Source organism: Elephantulus edwardii, unplaced genomic scaffold, assembly GCF_000299155.1.
Source record: "Elephantulus edwardii isolate Elephantulus edwardi_28Jun2011 unplaced genomic scaffold, EleEdw1.0 scaffold00255, whole genome shotgun sequence".
NCBI lineage: Eukaryota > Metazoa > Chordata > Mammalia > Macroscelidea > Macroscelididae > Elephantulus > Elephantulus edwardii.
In genome coordinates this window covers 2,693,794-2,718,238 of record NW_006400005.1, presented here as the reverse complement: position 1 = coordinate 2,718,238, position 24,445 = coordinate 2,693,794, and the positions used below count along the sequence as shown (strand labels likewise).

At 35.3% G+C, this 24,445-nt stretch overlaps 1 protein-coding gene across 7 annotated transcripts in view; it reads right to left on the bottom strand.

Moving 5' to 3' along the window:
• The window catches only part of RIMS1 (regulating synaptic membrane exocytosis 1), a 701,348-nt gene that overhangs the window by 112,327 nt on the left and 564,576 nt on the right, over positions 1–24,445 (bottom strand). For 4 of the 7 annotated variants that reach the window (XM_006899387.1, XM_006899389.1, XM_006899388.1 and 1 more), the window contains one exon: positions 9,192–9,358. The exons of the other annotated variants lie outside the window; for them this stretch is intronic. In XM_006899387.1, coding sequence (XP_006899449.1) covers positions 9,192–9,358 — 167 coding nt within the window. The remainder of the gene's footprint in view (positions 1–9,191; positions 9,359–24,445) is intronic. 7 annotated transcript variants of the gene reach the window in all.

Genomic DNA, 24,445 nt, shown 5'->3' with positions numbered 1-24,445 from the left:
GAGCCCAGAATAACAGTTGTATAGTAAAGTGTACAGGGTAGGGGTAGAGGTAGGGGTAAGGGGTAAGGAGTGTGAATGTGTGGGGTGAGGATTGTATAACAATGAAGTATTTTTTAATTCTTTTTTTAAAGAGAAAAGCGAACTCGGGGGTGGGGGGTGGGCAGGAAGGACAATGCGCAACAATGAATGAATGGAAAAAAATTAAAAAAGAACCAGAAAAAAAAAAAAGAACACCAAAAAAGCAAACAAAACACGATGGCCAGGAAGGGAAGAGGAACGTATAGAAAAGGAAAGCAAAAAGGAAAGAAAAAAGATTTAACTCTTATTCACACTTTAAATCAAGAGGTATAATAATTGGTATAGGGAGATTTGCCAGCCTAGTGGGTAAGGAGTTGTGCTGCTAAACCAGAGGCATGTGTTTTGAGTCCAGCCAGCTGTTCTAAGGGAGAATTATAGGCAATATCCTCCCATGCGATTTACTACTCGACGATCAGCTGCAAATTGGTTCTAACTTGTTGGCAATGATCACGGTCGTGATCAATCATTACTAAATTTATTAAATGAAAGCTTCATTTGGTTATTATAAATTATTAATAGCACATGATTTGGTAATTAAGAAATTGTCATATGCTATTACAAAATTGCAATGTTTTAAAAAATGTTTTGAGAACCACTTACTGTAAAAGCAAGGGTGTTTATTATTTTCGTAAATTTTTAAACTATAATATCGATAAATTTCCATACCATATTAATTTGTTATCTTCTATCACATTTAAAATAGCAAATGATTTAACCTGTGATATTTAGAAATCTTCAAATGTTAAAAATAAAGTAAAAAATCCTCAAATACATTTCCTTTAGGATTTCTATTATTATGTCTACAGACATTAAATATAAAATTTTATTAAGTTACTTGTTTAATAAAAGAGAATTTATCTTTAAAATAAAGTCATCTATCTTTCAAACTATACATTAATAGAGCACAAGGGTAATTGGCTTTGAAAATATTCTTAAAAACAGAAACAGTAAAAGAAAGAGCACACTACTCAAGTTCTTCCAATCTGTCTCTAAATATTTACTTAGCTATAGAAACGCACAAGAGTTCTGGCGGTACATTGGGTAAGCGCATAGTTGCTAAACAACGTCAGTGCTTGAACCCGTCATTCCTCCATTGGAGAAAAATGAGGTCTTTCTTACAAAGATTTACAGCCTTGGATACCCTCTGGGACAGTTCTCTAGAGATGCTGTGATTCAGAACTAGTTCAATGGAAATGGTTTTACAGAAACCCAATTGTTGGACAGCCAGGAGAACATGCAATAAACTTAAATGCTGTTGGAAAATTGTTGGTTTGAGAAAGCTGCTAACATTGTTTAACATCTGAGACAATTATTGGATTATGCTGACATTTGCTTTTAAAGCTTGATTTTTATAAAACATCGAAAATTTGTTGTTTGGGGGACAATCAAAAAATGACAAAGGTTGTTTAAAAAATTCAGGGGTACAGTAGGGAAATTCAGTTCCTTTTTTAAGCTAAAGAATTAAAAAGAGAAGTCTGACACCCAACATATTAATTCTGTTGTATATTGTTGTTGGTAGGTGCCATTGAGTCAAGCACAACTCATAGTGACCCTATGAACAAAAGATCTGAACCCTGTTCTATCCTGCACCATCATCACACTACCTGACACACAAGAGCCCACTGCAGCAGTCACCAAGTCATCAACCCACCTGGTTGAGGGTCTTCCTCTCCTTCACCAACCCTCCACCCTTCCCAGCATCACATCCTTCTCCAAGGAACAGCACCTCCTAGCAAGAGGTCCAAAGCTCTGAGGTGAAGCCTCATCATTCTTGCCTCCAAGGAGCACTACGCTGCACATCTTCAATACTCATCTGTTCATTCTCTTGGCCATCCATAGGATGTTCAGTGCTTTTCTCCAACACCACAGCTCAAAGGCATCAACTGTTTCCCCCTGCCATTCTTTTTCACTGTCCAAGTCTCAGATGCATAGCTTGTAATAGGAAAGTCTATGGCCTGAATCAGATGCACCTTAGCCCTCAAACTGACATCACTACTCCTTCATAATTTGGAAAGGTCCCTAACTGTAGATTTCCCCAAGGCAATGTGTCTCATTTCCTGACTGCTAGTATCAAGAATATTAACCATAAATGCAAGCAAGATGAAACTGTTGACAGTTTCAATCTCCTCTCCATCCATCATGACACTGTCTATTGGTCCAGTGGTAAGAATCTTTGTTTTCTGGATATTGAGACACAATCCATACTGAAGGCTGCATTCCTTGATCTTCTGCAACAAGTGCCTCAAGTCCTTCTCACTTTCAGCAAGTAAGGTTGTGTTGTCTGTGTAACACAGTTTATTGATAAGTCTCCCTTCTATCATGATGCCACATTCCTCTTCATAGAGCCCAGCTTCTCAGAGAATTTGCTCAACATATAGCCTGAACAGGTATAGAGGGAAAATACAACCCTCACTGATTCCCTTCTCAATTCTAAACCATGCAGTCAATGCTCCCCTGCTCCGTTCACATAATAGCCTCCTGATCCAGGTATAGGTTCCTCATGAGCAAAAGTGCTCTGGAATTCCAATTCTTCCCAAGGTCAGCCTCAACTAGTCATTATCCATGTAGTTAAATGTCTCTGCATAGTAAAAAAAAAAACACAAATAGACATTCTTCTGGTATTCCTTACTTCCAGCCAGGATCTATCTGATTATCAGCAATAATATCCCTGGTGCCAACAGCCTCTTCTAATCCTGCTTGAGCTTCTGGCAATTCCTTATCTACGTATGGTTCTGGCTGCTTTTGAACGATCTTTAGCAGTATTTTGCTTGCCTGTGATACCAAAGATATTGTTTGATAATTTCCACATTAATTTGGATCACCTTTCTTGGGAATGGGAACAAATACAGAACTTTTCCAATCTGTTGGCCAGTCATCCTCCAAATTTTCTGGCAGAGACTAATGAGTGTATCCAATGTTGCATCTGTTAATTTAAACAAGTCAATTGGTATCCCATTGATTTCCGGGGCCTTATTTTTGTCCAATGCCTTCAATGCAGCTTCTACTTCAACCTTCATTACCAGTGGCTACTGTTCATATGGTACTTCCTGGAATTTTTCAGTGTCAATCAATTCTTTCTGGTGCAATGATTCTGTGTATTCTCTCCATCTTCTTTTGATGCTTTCTGGGTCATTCAATATATCGCCCATAGCAACTTTCAATATTGCGACGAGGCTTACATTTGTTTTTAATTTCTTTCAGCTTGAGAAATGTAGAGAAAGTTCTTCCCTTTTTATTCTATATTTCTAGCTCTCTGTACATTCCATCATAATCCTTTGCATTGTCCTACCAAGCTGCCCTGTAAAATTGTTCAGCTCTTTAATCTCAACATGTTCCCTTAGATTTGGCTCCTCAACAATCCAGCGCAGTCTTTAGAGTCTCTTCTGACATCCATTTTAATTTTTTTTTTCCTTTCTCCTCTATTTTTGCTTTCTTCATGGATGGTGTCTACTTCATATCATCCCACAACTCATCTGGTCTTCTACTATTGATACTCAATGCCTCAAAGCTATTCTTAAGATGGTCATAAAATTCACATTGAATTGATTAAAAATCATATATTTTGGTTCCTAAAGACTCATTTTAATTTTCTTTGGCTTCAATTTGAACTTGCTTAAGAGTAATTGATGATCTGACCCCGAGTCTGCCCCTGGCCTAGTTCTGACAGTCAATATTAAGCTTCTCCAGTGATTTCTTCCACAAATGTAGCCAATCTGATTCTTATGCAGGCCATCAGGTAAAATCCATGCATAAAGTCATCTTTTGTGTCTTTTAGAAAAGGTATTTGCAAGGGATAAATCATCGGGAAAAAAATCATTCTATATGCAGACTCATTTCTATCACCAAGCCCAGATTTTTGAACTGTTCCTTTTTCACTGTTTCCTACTTTTGCATTCCAATCACTAATTATCATTAATACACCCTGATTGCATGTTCAGTCAATTTCAGACTGTGAAATTTGGTAAAAATTCTCAATTTCTTCCTCTTTGGCTCTATCGGTGAATATATGTGAATAATAGTCATGTTAAAGGGTCTCCCCTGTATGTGTATGGATAGTATCCTATCACTCACACCATTATATTTCAAAATAGAACTTGAAATTGATGTTTTAACTATGAATGCAACACCATTCTTGCTGTTTTTCATTCCCTGCATAGATACCTTATGATTACCTGATTCAGAGTCACCATAGCTGGTCTATCACATCTCATTAATGCCTAGCATGTCAATATTCATGCATTTCATTTAATTTTTAACAATTTCCACTTTTCCAATAGTCAAGCTACAAACATTCTATATACCAATTGTTAAACGATGTTTGTTACTGGTTTTCCTCATTTTAACTGACTTTCAATCTGGGCTATAATACTACACTACTGTCTCTATCCTGTTTGTTTAGTGTCAGAAGGTTTTTAAAAGCCTTTTATTTAGGAAGTAGATGGCCCACCCCGATTTCTGGTCTGCCTTAATTAGGGAGCTACACTGAAACCCATCTACAATGGAAAACCATTTTGGAATTTGACACTCCAATAGCAAAGATATCAGCATCACAGCAATAGTATAGCAAACTGACAGACAAGTACTACACCATTCAAAGTTTAGAACAACGTTGTCTCCAAACACAATCAATATCTTGCCTACACAAGAGGTTTCCCACCCAAGCTGATTGTGAACATGATACAGTTAATCAGCTTACACTTGACTGCTAACACAATTTAAAATTTCTGAACAGTTTACTCCCAGCTATTAAGTAAATCACAACCATTTTACCCAGCAGGATTCAAGTATGCCAAGCTAAAGGCTCTTTCTGTCATATATATTTACACTTACAACCCCCCCCCTTTATTATCAGTTATGTCACATATGTTGTTGTTGTTATGTGCCGTTGAGTTGCTTGCGACTCACAGCAACCCTATGTACAACAGCTCTAAACTCTGCTCTGTCCTGTGCCAATCTCATCGTCTCCGACACACTCATCCCGATTGCCCCTGTCATCGAAATCAATCCATCTCCCAGAGGGCCTTCACATATACCACATATGTATTATACAAGACTAGGAAAATATCTTCTGAAGAATATTCAAACTAAACCCAAATCCAAATTTTAAGGCAATGAAGTTCAAGTCTAAATAACTACTCAATCTCAAATCTTTTAGAATATTTATTATTTTTATGTATTATACATTGATTTTTATACGGAAATAATTAGTCTAGCACTTATATTTGTGAATAATTTTCAATCTTTCAATCCACTGCAGTTTTTGAGAATAATTAATTTTATTTCATTATATCTACAAAACGGAGCTCTGGTAGCCTAGTGATAACAGTCTGTGTTGCAATGGTGAAGGCATGTGGTTTGAATCAATCAGCTGCTACATAGTAGAATGATGGAAAATTTCCTCTTGTGTGATTTGCTGCCTGTTGGAGGGTCAGCTATGGGTTGATTCTGACTTGATGGTACTCAACAACATATTTACAAAGGTTTTTGCCCTGATGTAAATGTAATAGTTTATTTTCTTTCTGGATTGTAGCTCTCATTATTACTTAAACTTTGAAAACATGAGACATGTTTTAAGTTGCTAGGAATTATTTTGTTAATCCATGAGAAAAACAGTTGAAATACTTCAAGCTGGGCAGCCTGCCATAGATTAAAGCAGCTGGAAGAAAGTATGTCTTTTTAATATTTGAGAAAGAAATGCCATATAGTTTAGCTAGTAGCAGTCCTGTATGAACAAGACATTTGCTATATAATCATTATCTCAAAGCACAAAATCCCTCCATGATTTGGCCCTAAAATCCTTTGAAAAGAATATTTTCTTTAAAAGTGATCATCCAAAAATACTTACAGATTTCTAAAACCACACACATCTAAGTGTTCTTTTTTATTTGCTCACTCTGCTTTAAAAACTAATTTTATAGTGATTTACCTTTTAGACAAAATGTTGATTATCTAAAACTGATATTCTCAACATACAGTTAAGAAGTTTGTGAAATAGTAACAGATGGCCCTATGAAAGCTACATGCCAGAATCAAATACTGGATTAAACAAAGTTAAACAGGTTGTTTCAATAGATAACTTCTCCAAACCTTAAATACACTAATGGGGATTTTGAATCCTTAATAGGACAATATAGGTTCTACGGTTTGGTAATATTCATCTTTATATTAAACAAAAGGCTAACAATTAATTTCAAATAATTCATCCACTACTCATTTCAAATGTTGCTATCTGGACATTTTCTCAATTCATAATATTCTCAGACAGAAGAAATAAAAACTATACACAATGTTATAAGGACCTATAAGCCTCTTGCAGGTTTGACACATTACACTTCGTGTTTACTTACCTACCTAACAATGCTGACTGACTTTTTTGTTGGTTTTTAAGGCATTAAATATGAATATATCAATTGCTATCACCTACTCAATCAATTACAGCCACTGAGTTGGTTTCTACTGAGAGACTGCTCCCCCATCAGGTTTCCAAGGCAGAAAATCACATGGTAGAGCACTGCCTGGCTCTCTCCTGAGGAATGACTGGTGGACTTGAACTTCTAGAGATTCATAGCCTTTGGTTAGCACACAGTTCTTAACAGACAACACAACTAGAACTCCCTAACAGAGGTGTTAGCTTCTAGATCTGTTCACTGCCTTTCAGAGTAAAATTCATTCAAAATAACATACAATAAAACAATTCTGTCACAGAATCATTTTTGAGAACATGAGGCTTTCAGAGTATTAGCAGTTAAGTCTTTCTAGTTTGTAAATGTATATATTCACTGAGCCTCTTCTTAATCCCAAAACTTATTAAATGAACATTTATTTTTGGAATCTGCAAAAGAACATAAAAAGTGCTTTTTCAATGAGATGGATGTGTTCTTATTTAGATGGGCATTGCACTTCTGAGGTTCTTTCTCTTTCATCAATAACCTCCAGTAGTGTGATGTATAATTTATCTAGCTGCTAAACAAAATGTTGGTGGTTTGGATACACCTGTTGCTCCATGGGATACAGAGGAGCAATTTTCTTTGGTAAAGATTTACAGCATCAGAAACCTAGTAGAGGCTCATTCAATAGGAAGAAACTCAAGGGCAATGGGCTTTCACCCAAGTGTCTGCTACATAGAGATGGAAAAAACAGAATCTACTGTGTTTTTTTTTAATTTAAGCTAATTTCTTATAACTTACCTAATAGGAACAAACAAAACAAGTGCACCAGTTGCCTGCAAGTAATCTGCAATTCAGGGGGACCTCATCTATGTCAGAGCAGGTCTGCACTCCCAGGACTTTCAACGGCTTAGTTTTCTTTTGGAAGTATATCACCAGAGCTTTCTTCCAAGATGCCAACTGAGGTAGACTTAACCTATTACCTTCTGATTAACAGTCAAAAACACTGTTTTCATTACATACAGACTACACTTGAGAAGTGGATCAATTCTGTACATGTAAGTTTGTATCACAACCCTATTCCGAAAGCAGACCAATTTTGGAGGCTAAAGAAGAAGCATGCTACAACGGCAGAGCTGAGGGCTGAAAAACAGTATATTATCTACAAACCTCAACGTATTTATTTCTGGTCCTTTAAAATCACATTTTCCCATCTTGGACTAAAGGATGTTCTGTGAAATTAATCATACTGTAAGAAATTCATATTCATAGCTGACCCTCCAGTGGGTTTTCAGAGATTACAAATTTTGAGAGGAGATTGCTCTTCTTTCTCCCTCAGACAAGCTGGTAGATCTGAACCACCAGCCTCAGACTAGCAGTGTAACTCCTTATCTACTAGACCACCAGAGTTTAACTATGGGCTCAAGCATATCAGAGATGGTGAGGATGTAACAGGCTTGCAAAAGATTCAGATTTGTTGTTTATAGGGTAGCTATGAATTGTAGTTGACTCGATGGCACCCAACACAACTTAAGAAACTATCACAAATGTGGTGTTGCTGAGTACCACTGAGTGGGAACTGACTCATAGCTGACCCTCCAGCAGGTTTTCAGAGGCAGTTAATCACACACAGGAGAAAACTGCTCATTCTTCTGTGGAGCAGCTGGTGGATTTGAACTGCATGCCTTCCAGATTTCAGCACAGCTTCTTACCATTAGGTCACAAATTCTTAAAAGTATGGATATGGTTATGAGCTATAAATAGATAAAACGCCCATACAAAATCACCACCTATGAGTCGACCCTGACTTAAACGCTGACCCCTTGGCAGGTTCTCTGCAAATCTTCCTGTGATGAGACTATTCATCTTTCTCCCGTTGAGTAGCTGGTGGGTTTGAACTGCCAATTTTATGGTTAGCAGCTCAACATGCAATACAGTACGCCACCAGAGTTCCATTTATATCTAGATCAGTCAATTACTCACAGTCTTTGACCAGGACTAAATCAAAGGTGATCCTTCACTGTGTTTCTGAGGTTTTAAATCTAATGGAAGTAGAGTGCCATCCTTCTCCTAAAGAGTCACTGGTGGATTTGAACTGCCAGATAGGTATGGCCTTTGGGTTAGCAGTACAATTTCCTATGGTCTACACTACTAGACTTCCCCGTCTATATACAGATAGCCTTATTACTAAAATCCATTGCCATCAGTATGATTCTAATTCATAGGGAAACTGCAGGACAGAGGAGAAGTGCTCTACCAGGGCTATCAACGCGCTTATGGAAATAAAAGTTTAGAGAATTCTTCCCTGGACCAGCTTTGGGTCAGAACAGACCCACAGTTAACACCAAGTATTTATCCACTGAACTACTATCTGATAATAATCAGTATCAAATAGTATTGCTGTGTCCTGACGCACAGCTGATTCTCCACTGGGTTTTCAGAGTCGGTAAATTGCATGGGAGGAAACTGTCCAATCTTCTTCTCTGGCGGAAGCAGGTGGATTTGATTCAGCTGCCTTTGGGATGGCAGCACAGCCACCAAAGTTTTTTTCAAATAGTGCACTGGTGTTCAGTGTAATAGGTAAAGCTTGACCTATTCCAGTTGCATTTATTTTAACAAATTATTTCTGGTACTTGACTTAAATTCTAGAGAGCAAACTCAAGAAGCTATTTTCATTTTTAATAGAGAGCATAACGATCAGCTTATACAAACAGTATTGCAACTCACCTGATTCTACCCCTGGGGCGCTCAGATTGCTCGGACATAAAGCTTGTGCTGCTGAGGCGTGAGGCACTGCTGGTTCGAGAAATGGCGGACACATCACTGACATCACTATCTGATGATTTGGCAGAGACGTTATCACAGCTTCTGTACTGATCTTTATGTATGTTATACTAAAGATTAAAAACAAGAAAGTATGAGCTCCATCATCAGGTTGTGAAAAAGAAGAGACATACATGGTGAGGTTGATAACTACTTTGTACACACCCAATGGAAGTGCACCTTCACAAAAGTAGGTGTGGAATATGGAATAATCTTTAAACGATATTGTATGAGGTCATGTTTAGTCTTTCTAAATACTAACATATTAAATAACTGCCACTAAAATAATCCTGTATTGTTTGAATAGACCAAATTACCAATTAAAATTAAAATCACACACTTGGATGGAAAATTCACTAGTTTGTTTATACCTATATAACATCTCAAATTATAGAATTTGTTTGCTTTTTAATGAATTGGTTTCTCTCTCCTTTTCATTATTTCTTACTTTATTCACCTTCTATTCATTCCAAATTATTTATGCATCCACCTTGTCTATACTTTTTTATTCTTTTTTTTAAATCCTTATTTATTCTTTCCTAAACTATTCAGTGTAACTACACTCTGTATTCTAGGCTATAACACTGTTTTTTAAGCTGCTTTAAAACATTTCTCTTCAAGAAGACTGATAACAAGGGACTATGCTGAAGGCAGCAGAGTGAAAGACTGGGCTTTTTGTCTGATCTCATTAAATATTTTCAGCTTTAAACTGTAAAAAGAAAAAAGTTCTATTAAAATTTCAGTGCATAATAAATCATACATTTAAATGTACTTTAAAATTTATCTTTAGTATTTATTCCCTAAGAATTTTAAGAATCACGAGGTAAAAGATCAATGCATTTAAAGTCAAAGAAATTATTCTTACTACTTCATTGTCATCACACAACAGATCTGACAGTAAATAATTTTGTAAAAATAATAATAACTAAAGTAATGATCGTTGCATATATTCTACAAGGGCAATAAATAGCTTTGTATATGTAATTTTAGCATATCTAAAATACAAGTGATCCTTTTAGGAATCTGAAGGTAATATAACTTCTCATCAATAACATACAAGAACATATAACTAGGCACTTGGGTAATTTTTTTTCACCAAAAAAATTGGTTTTAGGGTAGTCTTAAGGAATCAGAAGTAAGTCGTCCTGAAAATTTGTATTAAAAATCACCCTCCTAAAGCAGTTCAAATAAGCTAATATTACAACTTAAATATATATGTACAGAATAGAAGTATAATATTTTAAAAAGAATCCTAGAGCAAAGATTAGACTTTTATTTCCTAATCCATCTTATATAAGTAGTATAGGTTAAAGTATTTAAATGTTTTAAATTCTCCACCTGTTGAATTTCTCTTCTGCTCCCCTCCCCAAAAGAATTCTCAATTGAGAATATATCAACTTACCCTTCTTAAGAACTTTTACTGTTGTTTTTTAAACTGTGTGATTTGATTTTTAAAGTCAAAAGGAATTTGGTCAATATGTCTAAGACTGAGGTATTAATACAACTTCTTTTTATTAGAAATTAATATGATTTAAAATGACATATTCAAAGCAATAAGATAATGTTGTTTGCCAGCAAATTCTGCTATATTTAATACCATGATCCTTACTGATATGATTCATTTCAATCAGAACCTTTAAATGAAATAACGGTTTGTTGGGTGTACTGTAATACAGTTGAATATGCTTCTAGAGTACAACCTGAATTTAGTCCGGTAGAGCTGGCTTTCCAAATCATTGTGTTAAAAGAGATAGACATTATGTATGCTTCTTAATGTGTTAAAATGATAGCTTACTATGACATAATATGAAGAAATTTAGCTCTAGTGTCATAAGAATGTATCCTGCTGTAGGGTATTTCCTGGTACTAGGCTAACACCCAGCATAAATGCTCTCCTTATTTGGTAATGTCACTGATTTGGAGTATAGCATAGATATAAGGCCATGCACATGGAAAATATTTTTCTAGATAAAGCTAAGTTCATGTATATAAAAGTACTTCTCCAACTAAAGAAATTTTTCTCTTTGATCAATCACCTATTTTTTTTCCCAATCATTTATTTTTTAACCATTTTTGTGTAAGACTGGTTCAGGCCAGTTTCCTTAGTGTAGACTCCTACTCATGGCCTTAGAAATTTTGGTAAAGATAAGAACAACATATCTTTAAATAATTTTGTGTTGTATTATGGTTTTTTCTATATTGAGGTAGAGACACCCCATCATTTTAATTGTTGTTGTTGTTGATTGCCTTTGAGTAAAGCATGACTCACAGTGTCCCTATGAACAAAAGGCCTGAAGCTCCTCTATAACTATTGACATTTATCAAAGTTCATAGAGTTTCAGGAGGCATGTTGTTTAGGAAGTAGATGCCACTCGGAACATATTTTTCTTCACATTGGTTATTTGAAGGAAACATGATTTTACCTTTACTTTTTACTACTAAAATACTCCGTCCCCTAAACCTGTTAAAGACTTTATTGCTTTGAAGCATAGATGATTTGTTAAATTTCGAAAAGAACAATTTTATACTTTAATGAAAGTTTAATAATTATAATTTTAGAAACACATTATCCTCTAGTGTTATTCTGATATATATTGATCAGTACAATAGGAAATAAGCCATTGATGTAAAGGGTGACTCTAATTATAGGAATACTATTTTTGTGGCTGTTGCATGACATCCAGTCAGAACCTTCCAGCAAGTTTTCAAAGGAAGGAAATCGCATGGGAGGAGGCTGCTCATCCTCTTCTGGTGGAGCCACTGGTGGATTAAATATAGTGCCTTTGAGATTGCAGTTCAACTCCTTCCCAGGAATCTACCAGAGCTACAAGTCATACAAAACATTCTGCAGCTACCTACAAAGCCTGCTGCATCAGCTTTAAGTGTGTTCCTGGTCTACAGAAATATAAACACTCTTTAAAATGTGAGGGCCTAAGGAAAATTCAATTCCAGCCTGCCTGCTTGCCAGAAGACCAGAAGAACTGAATAATAACCAGCTACCATTACTAAACATTTGGCTAAAGATTTCACCCCCTCATTTATGCATACATTTCTGCATAACATCAATGGGAATAAAATCATGGTGTCATATTTTAAGGATAATTTCTCCCCAATTGGAGCAGGAGTGGTATCCAATGCCTAAACATGCTTCCATGAACTCTGATAAATGTTGTTAGCTACAGAGGGGCTTCTGTTCTTTTGCTCATGGGGTCACTCTAAGTCATGATTGACTTAAAAGTAATCAACAACCACAACAAAAACAATAACCCCCCCAAACATTTTTTAAAAATCCCACAGTTAGTGTTAATTATGTACTCAAGAGGGAGGCCAGGATCACTTAATATTTTCAAGAGAGGTAACAGGCTAAAAGCATCTCAGGAACCAGTCTTTACATTTTTATAATTCTTTTCTCTGAAGAAAGTAAATTAGTAATATTAACTAATTTTCATTTGGACAATTTTCAACTACAGTACACTGTTTTCATCCAAATTTTCAGACGGATTAAGACACAACAAAGAGGTAACAGTAGTCAAGTTCACTTAATAGTCCTTAATGATTTGTGTTATCAGCGCTACTCTAATGATTAAAAATGTCTATTGAAAGAATTATGGAGCTCTGTAATGTAAGGCCTAATGTGAGAAGCTGCACTACCAACTGAAAGACACAATTTTTAATCCAACATCTGTTCCAGGAAAGAGGGGCAATCAATTCTCATGCTGCTCAAAAGGGGTAAAATGCAAAAAGAATTGAAAAGTCTCATGACTTGCAGTCTTTTTGGAGTTTTGAAAGTTGGATGAAATCCTGGAACTAATGCGTTGAAGTAACTGTTTAACCTTAAACCTAATAAATCCCTGGAAGTCTTAGTATATGAGATTTTTTGACTTAACAAGTCCTAGAGAGGGTGAGACCAGGCTAATCTTTGGAGGCAAGAATTCTGAAGCTTTGTCTGATATATTTTGGGCTTGGTGCAAGGCACAACCAGTCCTTGGAGAGGGACGTGATGCTTGGGAGGGTGTACAGACGGTGTAGGCGAGGAAGACCCTCGATGAGATGGATTGATTCAGTGACTGGGGTTATGGGGGTGGGTGTGTTGGAGACAATAAGATTGGCACAGGACAGAGCAAGTTTTAGGGCTGTTGTTAGGGTTGTTGTTTACGGTTGCTATGAGTCGCGGGTGTTTTGATGGCACATAACAACAACAGCAACATCTTTGATATATCATTTTAATGATACCACACTTTAATTTTTAAAAAATAAAATTATTAGACATTTTTAAAAATTTTATTTAAATAGTATAGTGGGATTAATTTATGTACAGAGAGCTGGACAGTGAATCGGGTTGATAGAAAGAGAAGTGATGCCTTTGAGCTGTGGTGCTGGAGAAGAGTATTGAATATACCATGGACTGATCGGAGAACAAACAGGTTTGTACTGGAGAGGGTGAAGCCAGAATGTTCCCTGGAGTCAAGGATTCTGAAGCTTCGTCTGGCATATTTTGGGCATGTTGCAAGGAGGGGACTGGTCCTTGGAGAGGGACATCATGTTTGGCAGAGTAGAGGGAGGGCACAGGAGAGGAAGACCTTTGATGAGATGGATCAATTCTGTGACTGGAGAGGTGGGAATAAATGTGTTTGAGATGGCACAGGATAGAAGAGCATATAGAGCTCTTGTACATAGGGTCGCTATGAGTTGCAAGCGACTCGATGGCACATAACAACAACAACAGCTGAGAACAAACAGATGTTGTTCATAGGATTGCTATGAGTCACACTTGACTCAACAGCACATAACAACAACAATAAAGTGGGAATAATCTATGTCCTGAGAGCAGTAAAAACATATGTGATTGAGACTGATTTACTGCCTACTAGTCTAAGAAGACACTTATAATAGTAATATATTTGAGAGTAACAGGTAAATCAAGCCTGGAAGCAGGAGCGGCATTCACTTCCGAAATGGCTTGCCTCTGGAAACTCTATGTACGAACAGTGCTCAGGCTGTTCGTCCATAGGGTCGCTATGAGTCGTCTACGACTCGACGGCATTAAACAACAACAACAACAACAACAACATTTATATGGGAGAAAGAGAGAGCATGTGTTAAGAAAGAAGGAAAAATAGATCATGTTAATCTCCTTTGTGTTTTACTGCCTCTGAAAATACACTGGAGTGTCAGCTATGGGTCAGTTCTGACTCAGTGGTACGTAACAACAACCTATTCTTAATCAAGTTAAAATACACACAAAATTTTTTAAAATAAACTAGAGTTTCTTTCATTAATATAAGAGTGGCATATTGCCTAAATTGCAAATCAGAAATTATAGACCTCATCAATCCACTAAGAGGCCTTTCCAACTTTTGGTAAATCATCTCCTTCATCTGGGCCTCATTTTCCTAAATAAGGAAACTGGAGAACCTGATTTCAAATCCTGTTTCTATATGCAATTCCACATTCATGTTTAATATTTTTTGAATCTTCCAAAAAAAGATAAACTTATTTTTTTATCGACTAGGCAGAACATACTAATTGGTGGAACAGGCATTTAGTATATATTCTTTTGTGAATCTCTCCCCATTGAATATTGATCATAGTTCTACTTCAGAATGATTCAGAAGACTTTTAGCATTTTACTCCAGTTCGTTACTTACCTCTGTCTTCCTTCCTATTCCTGTCCTCCCTTCATCCGGCTATCTGACTTCATGGGTGCAATGATAAAATGTCGAGAATGCTACCATGTATTTCTAGCTTAATTGAAGCATTTCTAGTTTAAAGAGCCTTTCCAAATAAATGCATTCAACTGTGAACAAAAATACTAAACTACCCTGCCTCTGGTCTTCTAATTCTTAGTGAATGTGTCATAAAAGAAAAATAAAATGATGATATTCTTAAAGAGTGGCAAGTATACTGACGAAGTGATAATATCACAAAGAATAAACTGCAAATAAGATGATATACAGAGAAACAACCAGCAATTCTAAGGAACATCAAGATATTTAGATGATTTTGTAAAAAAAAAAAAAGAAAAGAAAAGAAAAAATTCTCATAACTATTTTTTACTCTTAATAAAGTTGTGGTCAAGTCAAGAAATTTGACCTCACTGAATGCCACTGATCCTCTGCATTGTATCCCTTGGAAACCATTCTGCTTCTGATAGGCCCCGCCAAGTGATAAAATATGATCCTATGGTAGCCTAGGTCATAAATTCATCACCCACGCTCTACATTTTCCTTCTATAGTTTATGTCAGTCTCTAGATATATTGTTTTAATTATGAACTGTGTCTATTATTTGAAAATATTTATGCTTTTCTAGGTCAGTATTACATGCCAAAAATACTTCGTGTAATTTTTAGCTTTTAATTTCTATTGGGTCATTACTTCCTAAAGTGTTTCCTGACATTAAATCATAGACTGACTTACAATATCTGATACTCTTATTATTCTAAAATTTTTTAGTAGTCTAAATATATGCAAAAAAACTTCCTTAATGATATGATAATACTCTACACATATTTTACTTGAAATTATGTAGCATCACTAGATATAAAAATATCCTTATTATTTCTTCAGCAATTAACATTGAAATGTTAATTAAGTGCTTATCGGCATTTGAAAAATGTGAACTTATCTAAAAGTTTGAAATTACTTTTCTCACTAAATCTAATAAAAACCACATATATTATTTTTCTGTCATGCACTAATAAATCTCAATAGTGATTATCACCCTAAAATATTTATTAAATACTATAAAATGTATATATTAATATTTAAATGCAATGTTAAAATAGATCCAAGCCATAAAATCCCTTTTAATATATGTAAATCATTTTATATATAGTTAAATATGTTTTATTACTTGAATATGAATATATATGTTGTTGTGTACAGTCGAATCAGAACTGACCCATAGCTGACCCTCCAGTGGGTTTTCAGATTGCACGGGAGATGAGCTATCCTTCTCCTGCATGCATATATATATACAGTGCTTATTTATATAAATTTGACTTGTAACAATAGATCATTAAGTGACTTTAATATCAGATATTAAGAAATTTTCTTTTTATAAAATATTTAAATACTAACAATAGAGAGAATTTTAGGCATTGCTATAAATTATTATATAAAACCATCATCTGAATGATAATATTTTTTAGATAATTCAGTTAATATATACATTGAACATTTCTAAGAGGGAACTACTGTTTGGATACTACTAATTTTACCTTGGAATACTGCTCGCGATCAAGTTCTTGACTAGACCCAGACCCTGCTGTCTGCTTAAATCGATGCACTTTCATTTTCATTTGTCTTGTTCGCTCCTCCACTACTAAGCTTGCTGTAAAAACACACAATGGCAGCCTATTAAAACTCGTGAAGCACTTTTTAAGAACTGAATGGTTTAAGATTTCAATGCTTTAGATATGACTTTAAATGAAAGTTAAAATAACACATAAACTAAAAAGCAGAGAATACAATACTGGCAGTTAATTTAAAGATGAGTGTGATTTAAATTACACAGGATGGGGACCACAAATGTTAGTAACAAAAGTACACTCTTTCTTCATCTATTATGAAGTATTTTCAATTCCTTTCTGAAATGATTATGTGAAACCAAATTTAAATGCACAATGTTTTTATTTAGTCAACTGACTTTTGCATGTACATATATTGAGAAAACAAGTATGCATACTAAACGGATTACACATATATGCACATGCTTACATGAATGCACACACCCATTTGACATCCTCAACTAACAGCTGTTACCTAAAAACTGTTTTGATAAGCAGCTACTTTTCTGAGGCATCCTTTAGTAAATCATTACTTTCTACCAGTAGCTTCTCATGAATATTTGCCAGTTCTAAAAAATGGATTTATTAAGAGAAAGGATTAATCTTCAGTATCTGCTGGCTCTGCCTGAAACACATATATGAAATGATTAAACTTTGTTAATGTGATTTAAAATCTCTATCTCTTGAATTTATAGTATGATAAGGAATATATTCCAGTAAAGCCTTTATTATTCTACACACCAAATGTTTCCTGTTAGAGGGGAGAATACATCCTTTAACAAAGCATTTTTAAAGCCAGACTCCCTTCATGAAGAACCTAGTTTTAAGCACCTTCTTTTATATTTTTTTAAATTTCTTAATTAAGGAGGAAATACAGTTGAAGGATAAATTCTTTAAAAGCTTATCATTTTTTTCTAAATCTTATACGTCTTGCTTTGGCCCAAGTTTGTCTTTTACAATTAATATTTTTAATATTTGAAGCTACTTAACCTCAGCAAACGTGTGCCAAGATTTGCTTTAATGTTTCTGTGTGTTGCATGTCTGTATTTACACATGCATGCAGAGGAATTTGCAAATGGAAATGTTGATATATCCCATTAACTACACTGCTGATTTAATCCCTTAGCTTTCACAGTGGGAAAGAAGTTTTATAAAATCACTTGTTGACAAATGTTTCCATTTCAGTAATGTCCATGGAGTCCCTATGAGAGCACATAACAACAACCACTAACAACATTCATGATAAAAAACCATTTTAAAAATTAATATATCTAATAATCCATAGGCTCTCAGTACACAAAGTTTGAAATTCACTGCTACTTGGTTTAATTTTAATTTTAGAATGAAATTACATGGTTACCTTAGTTTAAATTCAGTAAATTAGATGTTGATATCAGTCTTTTATATCATGGTTATGCAAATTAAGCAATGATGCAAACTTGCTTTGAAAATCTTGACTTCAGAGACAGTAAAGGATGACTTATTATGATTAGAGGATAGATTAATGAAGAGCTTGAGAAAAGAGGTTAAAAATTTATTCATGACCTAACAATAATAATGATTAATAATGAAGAGTATGAAGCAAAATGTATTTAAAAATTAGAAACTCAGAGCAATAGAGAAAAAAACTTCAAAACACTCCTTCTGTTTGCTGCAGTGTATCTTTAGGTGTATGCGCTTTCAATTACTTTGAGCTTTGAGGAAGTCAAATGCATTGTAATCATTTGTGCTATAATTAAAACTTACAGTCATTCATATCAATCTCAACTTGGAACAAAAGCCAGATTTACATGACACGATTAGCATAATTATTCTCAGTAAAGGACACTAACTCTAGAAAATTTTACACTGATTAACCAATTCACCCTTAGAAAGGAAAACAGTCATTTAAATACTGAAAAGATTGTTTCCCCATTTGAATGGCCTAAGCAGTCCTAAAAAGTTGTTAACTATTTAACCTTGTCAGAATTTTCCCTCAATAAGAAGATTACTTAGCTTATTATATGGCACATTTAGGTCCTCATTTTGCAAAATTCAAAACTAAATGATAAGAAGGCAGTGGCTGCTCAACTGAAATGAATATTTAACATGGTTCTGAAAGTCCCATGAAAAGGTGGAGGGAGGGTGAAAGAGAGGAAGACCTTCAGCCAGGTGGACTGACACAGGGACTGCAGCAGTGGGCCCGAGTGTGTCAGATATGTGAGGATGGTGCAGGATAGAACAAGGTTCAGATCTGTGTTCACAGGCATCCTACTTGATCTGACGCATTTACTTTTCAAAAAGATTTTTTTATTGCACTTTTTTTTCTAAAGGTATGGCTGAAATCTTCTAATTTGTCAATGAAAGGTAAAACTTCAAATTAGTAACAGAGTTAATATCATAAATGGATGTTTGGTTTAATAATAATAATAATAATAATAATAATAATACAAACAACGCTCTCAGATTCCAAGGAGAAAAAAGCCAAATGCAAATATATTATTATCTACTTACTTACATGAAAAGCCTTAAATATTTATATATTATTGTATACATTTTTTTTACTTCTGACTATTTACATGGTACACACATTAGTGTGTATTCTGAAATAATTTTATACAAAATTATATTCCATTTTCCTGTATCGGTAAATTTAAAATAAATCACTGAAGACCACTGGAGGATCTTCACTATGAATTTGGAAGTATTAATGTTTGCTGGCTGAAGGTTTTGCCTGCTTCATATCTTTTAACTGTATATAGTGAAATAAAAATATATATAAATCTAAGCCTGTCACTGCTGTTGTTTTGCAATCAAGCCAGCGCTGACCCATCTAGTGGGTTTCCAAGGCTGTAAATTTCAGGGGAAGAGATTGGCCATTTTTTCGCCATGCAGATGCTAGTAGATGTGAATTGCACAGAGAGTACAAATTCCTATAGAGTCACCACAGCTCCCTAAAATTAAACTGTAAGACAAGGTTATGGACACCCAAAAAGATCATTTAGCACTAAGTTGAGTAAGAAAATATTGTTAAAATATTTAAAAATTTAAATAAAGATAATCATACTTAGCAATAAAGTTAATGAAATACTTCGAATATGCTCACTTGTATTACACAATTAACAACAGTTAGAATCCATACACAATCGTGTGAAAAGAATGATTCTCAAAATAACCTGAATTTTTATGCTTCTGTTAATGCCAATAGCAAAATTGGAAAAAATACATTTTTAATTATTTTACAAATTCTAGGACTAAGATTTTAATAATATTCTGTATTTAACAAGATTAATAAACATATTTAAATTGCCAGTTGACATTTTCTAAAAATAATAATTTATAATTTGGATGGCTTTCAGTATTTTTAAGAAACTGTCATGGATTAAAGTTAAGTATCACCTCTAATTTTCTATATAAAATATAATTTTCTTATAATTTCATGTGATATTTAATAAATATGGTAAGCTTACACAAGAAACAGTCGAAAGATAAAGATGTTTACCAGAGACTATATGTAGTTATAATTTTTGTGTTACACATATTAAAACAATTATCTCCTTTAACTCCTAAAGTATAAATAACATTGCAGTTTTATAAAACTTCATAAAAAACTTTAATTTGTACTTTTGTGGTATACTTCCTACAACATAGATTATATTATCAGTTTTCCTGTGAAAGTATATTGATTTACCTAAAAATATCTATTAAGCAATATTATTGATTTTAGAAACCTACTTTATCTAAGTGGAATTCTATTCCTATACTTTGACATTATTTTATTAAATGAATCTACATATGTCAATAGTAATTCAATATTATAATTAAGAAAACACAAGAATGAAACTTCTCTGTAAGGGTTAAATTAAAGATATACTTGGAGCTTTGATGGCATAGTTCATAAGGAGTTGTGCTGCTAACCCAAATTATAGACATGTGAAATCTTTTCTGGTCATTTAAAATGCAATAGACACAATTTTGATTGGAGAACACAGGAAAAGAAAAGTAAACACAATTTAAAACTTGTGTAATTTATTGTAATTTTCTAATGAAAGTATTGCAGATGACAAACCCCTGCTTGCTGAAACTGAGGAGGACCTGAAACACTTGCTGCAGGTCAAGGATTGTAGTCTTCAATATGGATTGAAGCTCAACATCAAGAAAACAAATCTTTTCACCACCAGGCCAATTGGCAGCATCATAATGGATGGTGAAGAGATTGAGATTGTCAATAGTTTTCATTTGCTTAGCTCCAAAGTCAACACTATTGGTACCAGCAGGCTGGAAATCAAGAGATGAATTGCACTGAGAAAGTCAGCTGTTAGGGACCTCTCCAGAGTACTGAAGAGCAATGATGTCAGGCCGGAGACTAAGATGTGCCTGATCCAAGCCATAGTATTTGCAGTTGTGTGCTGTGCATCAGAGAGCTGGACAATGACTAGGGATGATAGAAAGAAAACTGAGCTGTGGTGCTGGTGAAGAGTGTTGAATATACCCTGAACTGCTCAAAGAACAAACAGATTTGTCCTGGATAGAGTGAAACCGGACTGCTCCTTGGAGGCAAGGATTCTGAAGCTTTGTCTGTCATACTTTGGGCATGTTCAAAGAGGGACCATTCCTTGGAGAGGACATGATGTTTGGGAGGTTGGAGGAACAGCACAAGAGAAGAAGACCCTCGATAAAATGGATCAATTCAGTGATTGGGGCAATGGGAGTAGGTGCGTCAGGGAGAGTAAGGTTAGCACAGGATAGAGCAGGGTTTAGGGCTCTTGTATACAGTCTTGCTATGAGTCACAAGTGACTCAATGGCACATTACAACAACAAGAGTTAAAGTATTAGGTATTATAAAAAAGATTTATTAAAATAAATATTGCTCTTCCTTGCACATGCAGTAAAAGGTCTAGCATTGTGAATGAGCTTTGATGAGTGTACGAGAAAGCTGGAATTAGTTAAAATAAAGCTTTTTTTGCCTATATCCATTTTTCCAGATATATGCCTTTTATAAGATTACTAAAGCTGAGAGCACCATAAGAAAAAGAAACAATACAAAACAAAGCAATAAAGCCACAGCAATTTTAACCTCTAATAATTCTTCTCTACATGATATCGCAATGAATTGGAGCTTACTAAATGTGAAGCCAAGGTGAGCCTTGGAGGCAAGAATTCTGAAGCTCTGTCTCTCATACTTTGGGCATGTGGCCAGGAGAGACCGGTCATTGGAGAAGGGCATCATGCTCAGAAGGGTGGAGGGACAGCCCAGGAGAGGAAGACCCCGATGAGACAGATTGGTACAGTAACTGGGGTAATGGGAGTAGGTGTGTCAGAGTCAGTGACACTGGCTCAGGACAGGGAAAGCTTCAGAGCTGCTTCAGACATAATAAGGTCACTATCAGTCACAGATGACTCCAGGGCACATAACAACAACAAAGTGATCTTACAACACTGAAAATAAATGTTTACAGTATCACTTTTCCTCTGCAGAATCAGATTATCAGAGAAGTTCCATTCACTTGCAGTTTGTTTTACAATACTGTTTAAAATGTTCCAAAATCTCTGTAACTGTTCATTGACATTAATAATAATAATAATAATAATAATAATAATAAATGGTTCCAATTGCCATTGAATCAGCTCTGATTCCAGGCGACCTTGGGGTAAATGCTGCCTCCTCCTGAGGTGTATCATCTTTGTCATATTTGAATGTTATTTTGAGGTATTATACCAATCCATTTACTGAAGGTTTCCTTTATTTTCATAAAGATACCTTAATGTTATTTCTTAATTTAATTTCTTATAAAAATACATTTTCTCTTATCTTTATTTTTTCAAATCTTCCCTGTTTTGATTTATGCATCTAGCAAATAAAAGGTATTTTAATTTCAAATGTATAAGCTGATGAGGTATGAAAATAATGTGTATTTAAAACTCCATTATTTTTAGTTTTAGGCACAATGAAAATACACGTAAGTACAAATGACAGTAAAAGAGAATGGGGGATAATAAAATATTATGTCAAATATATCAACACATAAAGATGTTGTTGTTGTTAAGTGCTGTCGTGTTATAGGTGACTCATAGCAACCCTATGAAGGAAAGACCTCAGCACTTGTATAACTTTCGTTTCTCCAAGTTCATAGAGTTTCTGGAGGCAAACTGTTTAGAAAGTGGATGCCACTCCTGCTTCCAGCTTGTTTTAATCGGGGAGCTCCAACCATTACTGCTTTTGACACACCAGTGTCACAGTGTTCAGTATCACAGCAACCACGAGTTACCATTGTACCTTTGTACAACAAGTGGACAGACCAGGACTAGATGACCTGAATGTTTGAAGAATGAGTGAAAAAAAAAGCATTTTAATTTTTAACAAGTGAACGATAACCTCTACATATGATAATTAAGTATGTCTGGCTAGCAGGATATGCTAGCACAATTTATGAGTAAATAATGACTCTGATCCCATGCTTCATAGCATTACAGACGGGATTCAGGGACTGTGGAGCCACACTTTGTATTGCTGCATGTCTCCAGATCCTGCCAAATAGAATGCAGTCTCAATGACACACCTATGATGTCGCAATCATTGGCAGGTGTGAAACAAAGACAAGAATGATAATGTCATAGTGTATGTAAAGAATTCTTATTTTAAGATCTAGTTTCACTGATAATAAGAGTTAAAAGGAACTAAACCATGTAATAGGATTAAAAAGAGATTAAAAAGTAATGAAATATTAAAAGAAAGAGCTAAACAATCAAGTCTATATATAGAATAATATAATACAATAATATTATAATAATATAACATAATTAATATGATAATACAATAAATAGAATAATAATATAAGAACACTTGATCGTGCTACTGCAAAACCTATATACTTGGACCAAGAGGCAGTCGTCTGAACAGAGCAAGGAAACACTGCATGGTTCAAAACTGGGAACGGCATACGCCAGGGATTTATCCTGTCTCCATACCTTTTTAACCTGTATGCTGAACAGATTATCTGGGAGGCTGGACTCTATGAGGAGGAATGTGGCATTAGGATTGGTGGAAGATCTATCAACAATCTGTGTTATGGAGATGACACAACCCTGTTTGCTGAAACTAAGGAGGGCCTGAAGCGTTTGCTGCAGAGGGTCACGGACTGAAGCCTTCAATATGGATTAAAGCTCAATGTCAAGAAGACAAATATTCTCACCACTGGGCCAATTGGCAGCATCAGGATGGATGATGAAGATGCTGATATTGTTAACAACTTTAGTTTGCTTGGCTCCACAGTCAACACTCTTGGCACCAGCAACCAGGAAATTAAAAGACATATTGCGAAGGGAAAGTCTGCTGTTAGGGACCTCTCCAAAGTACTGAAGAGCAATGGTTTCTCTCTGGAGACTAAGGTGCTTCTGATTCAGGCCATGGTCTTTGCAATCACTTGCTATGCATCAGAGAGTTGGACAATGACTAGGGAGGACGGAAGGAGAACTGATGCCTTTGAGCTGTGGTGCTGGAGAATTGTACTGAGTGTACCACGGACTTCTAAGAAAACAAATTCATCAGGGAGAGTTAAACCGGGCTGCTCCCTGGAGGCAAGGATTCTGAGGCTTTATCTGACATATATGGACATGTTGTAAGGAGGGACCAGTCCTTGGAGAGAGACATCATGCTTGGGAGGATGGAGGGACAACGCAGGAGGGGAAGAGCCTCTATGAGGTGGATTGATTCAGTGACTGGGGTAATCAGGATGGGTGTATCAGAGTCAGTGCGATTGGCACAGGACATAGCAGAGTTTAGGGCCGCTGTACATAGGGTCGCTATGAGTCGCAAGCTACTCGACGGCACATAACAACAACAACAAGAACAACATCTATAATAAACTATTCAAAGCCTGAAATTCTA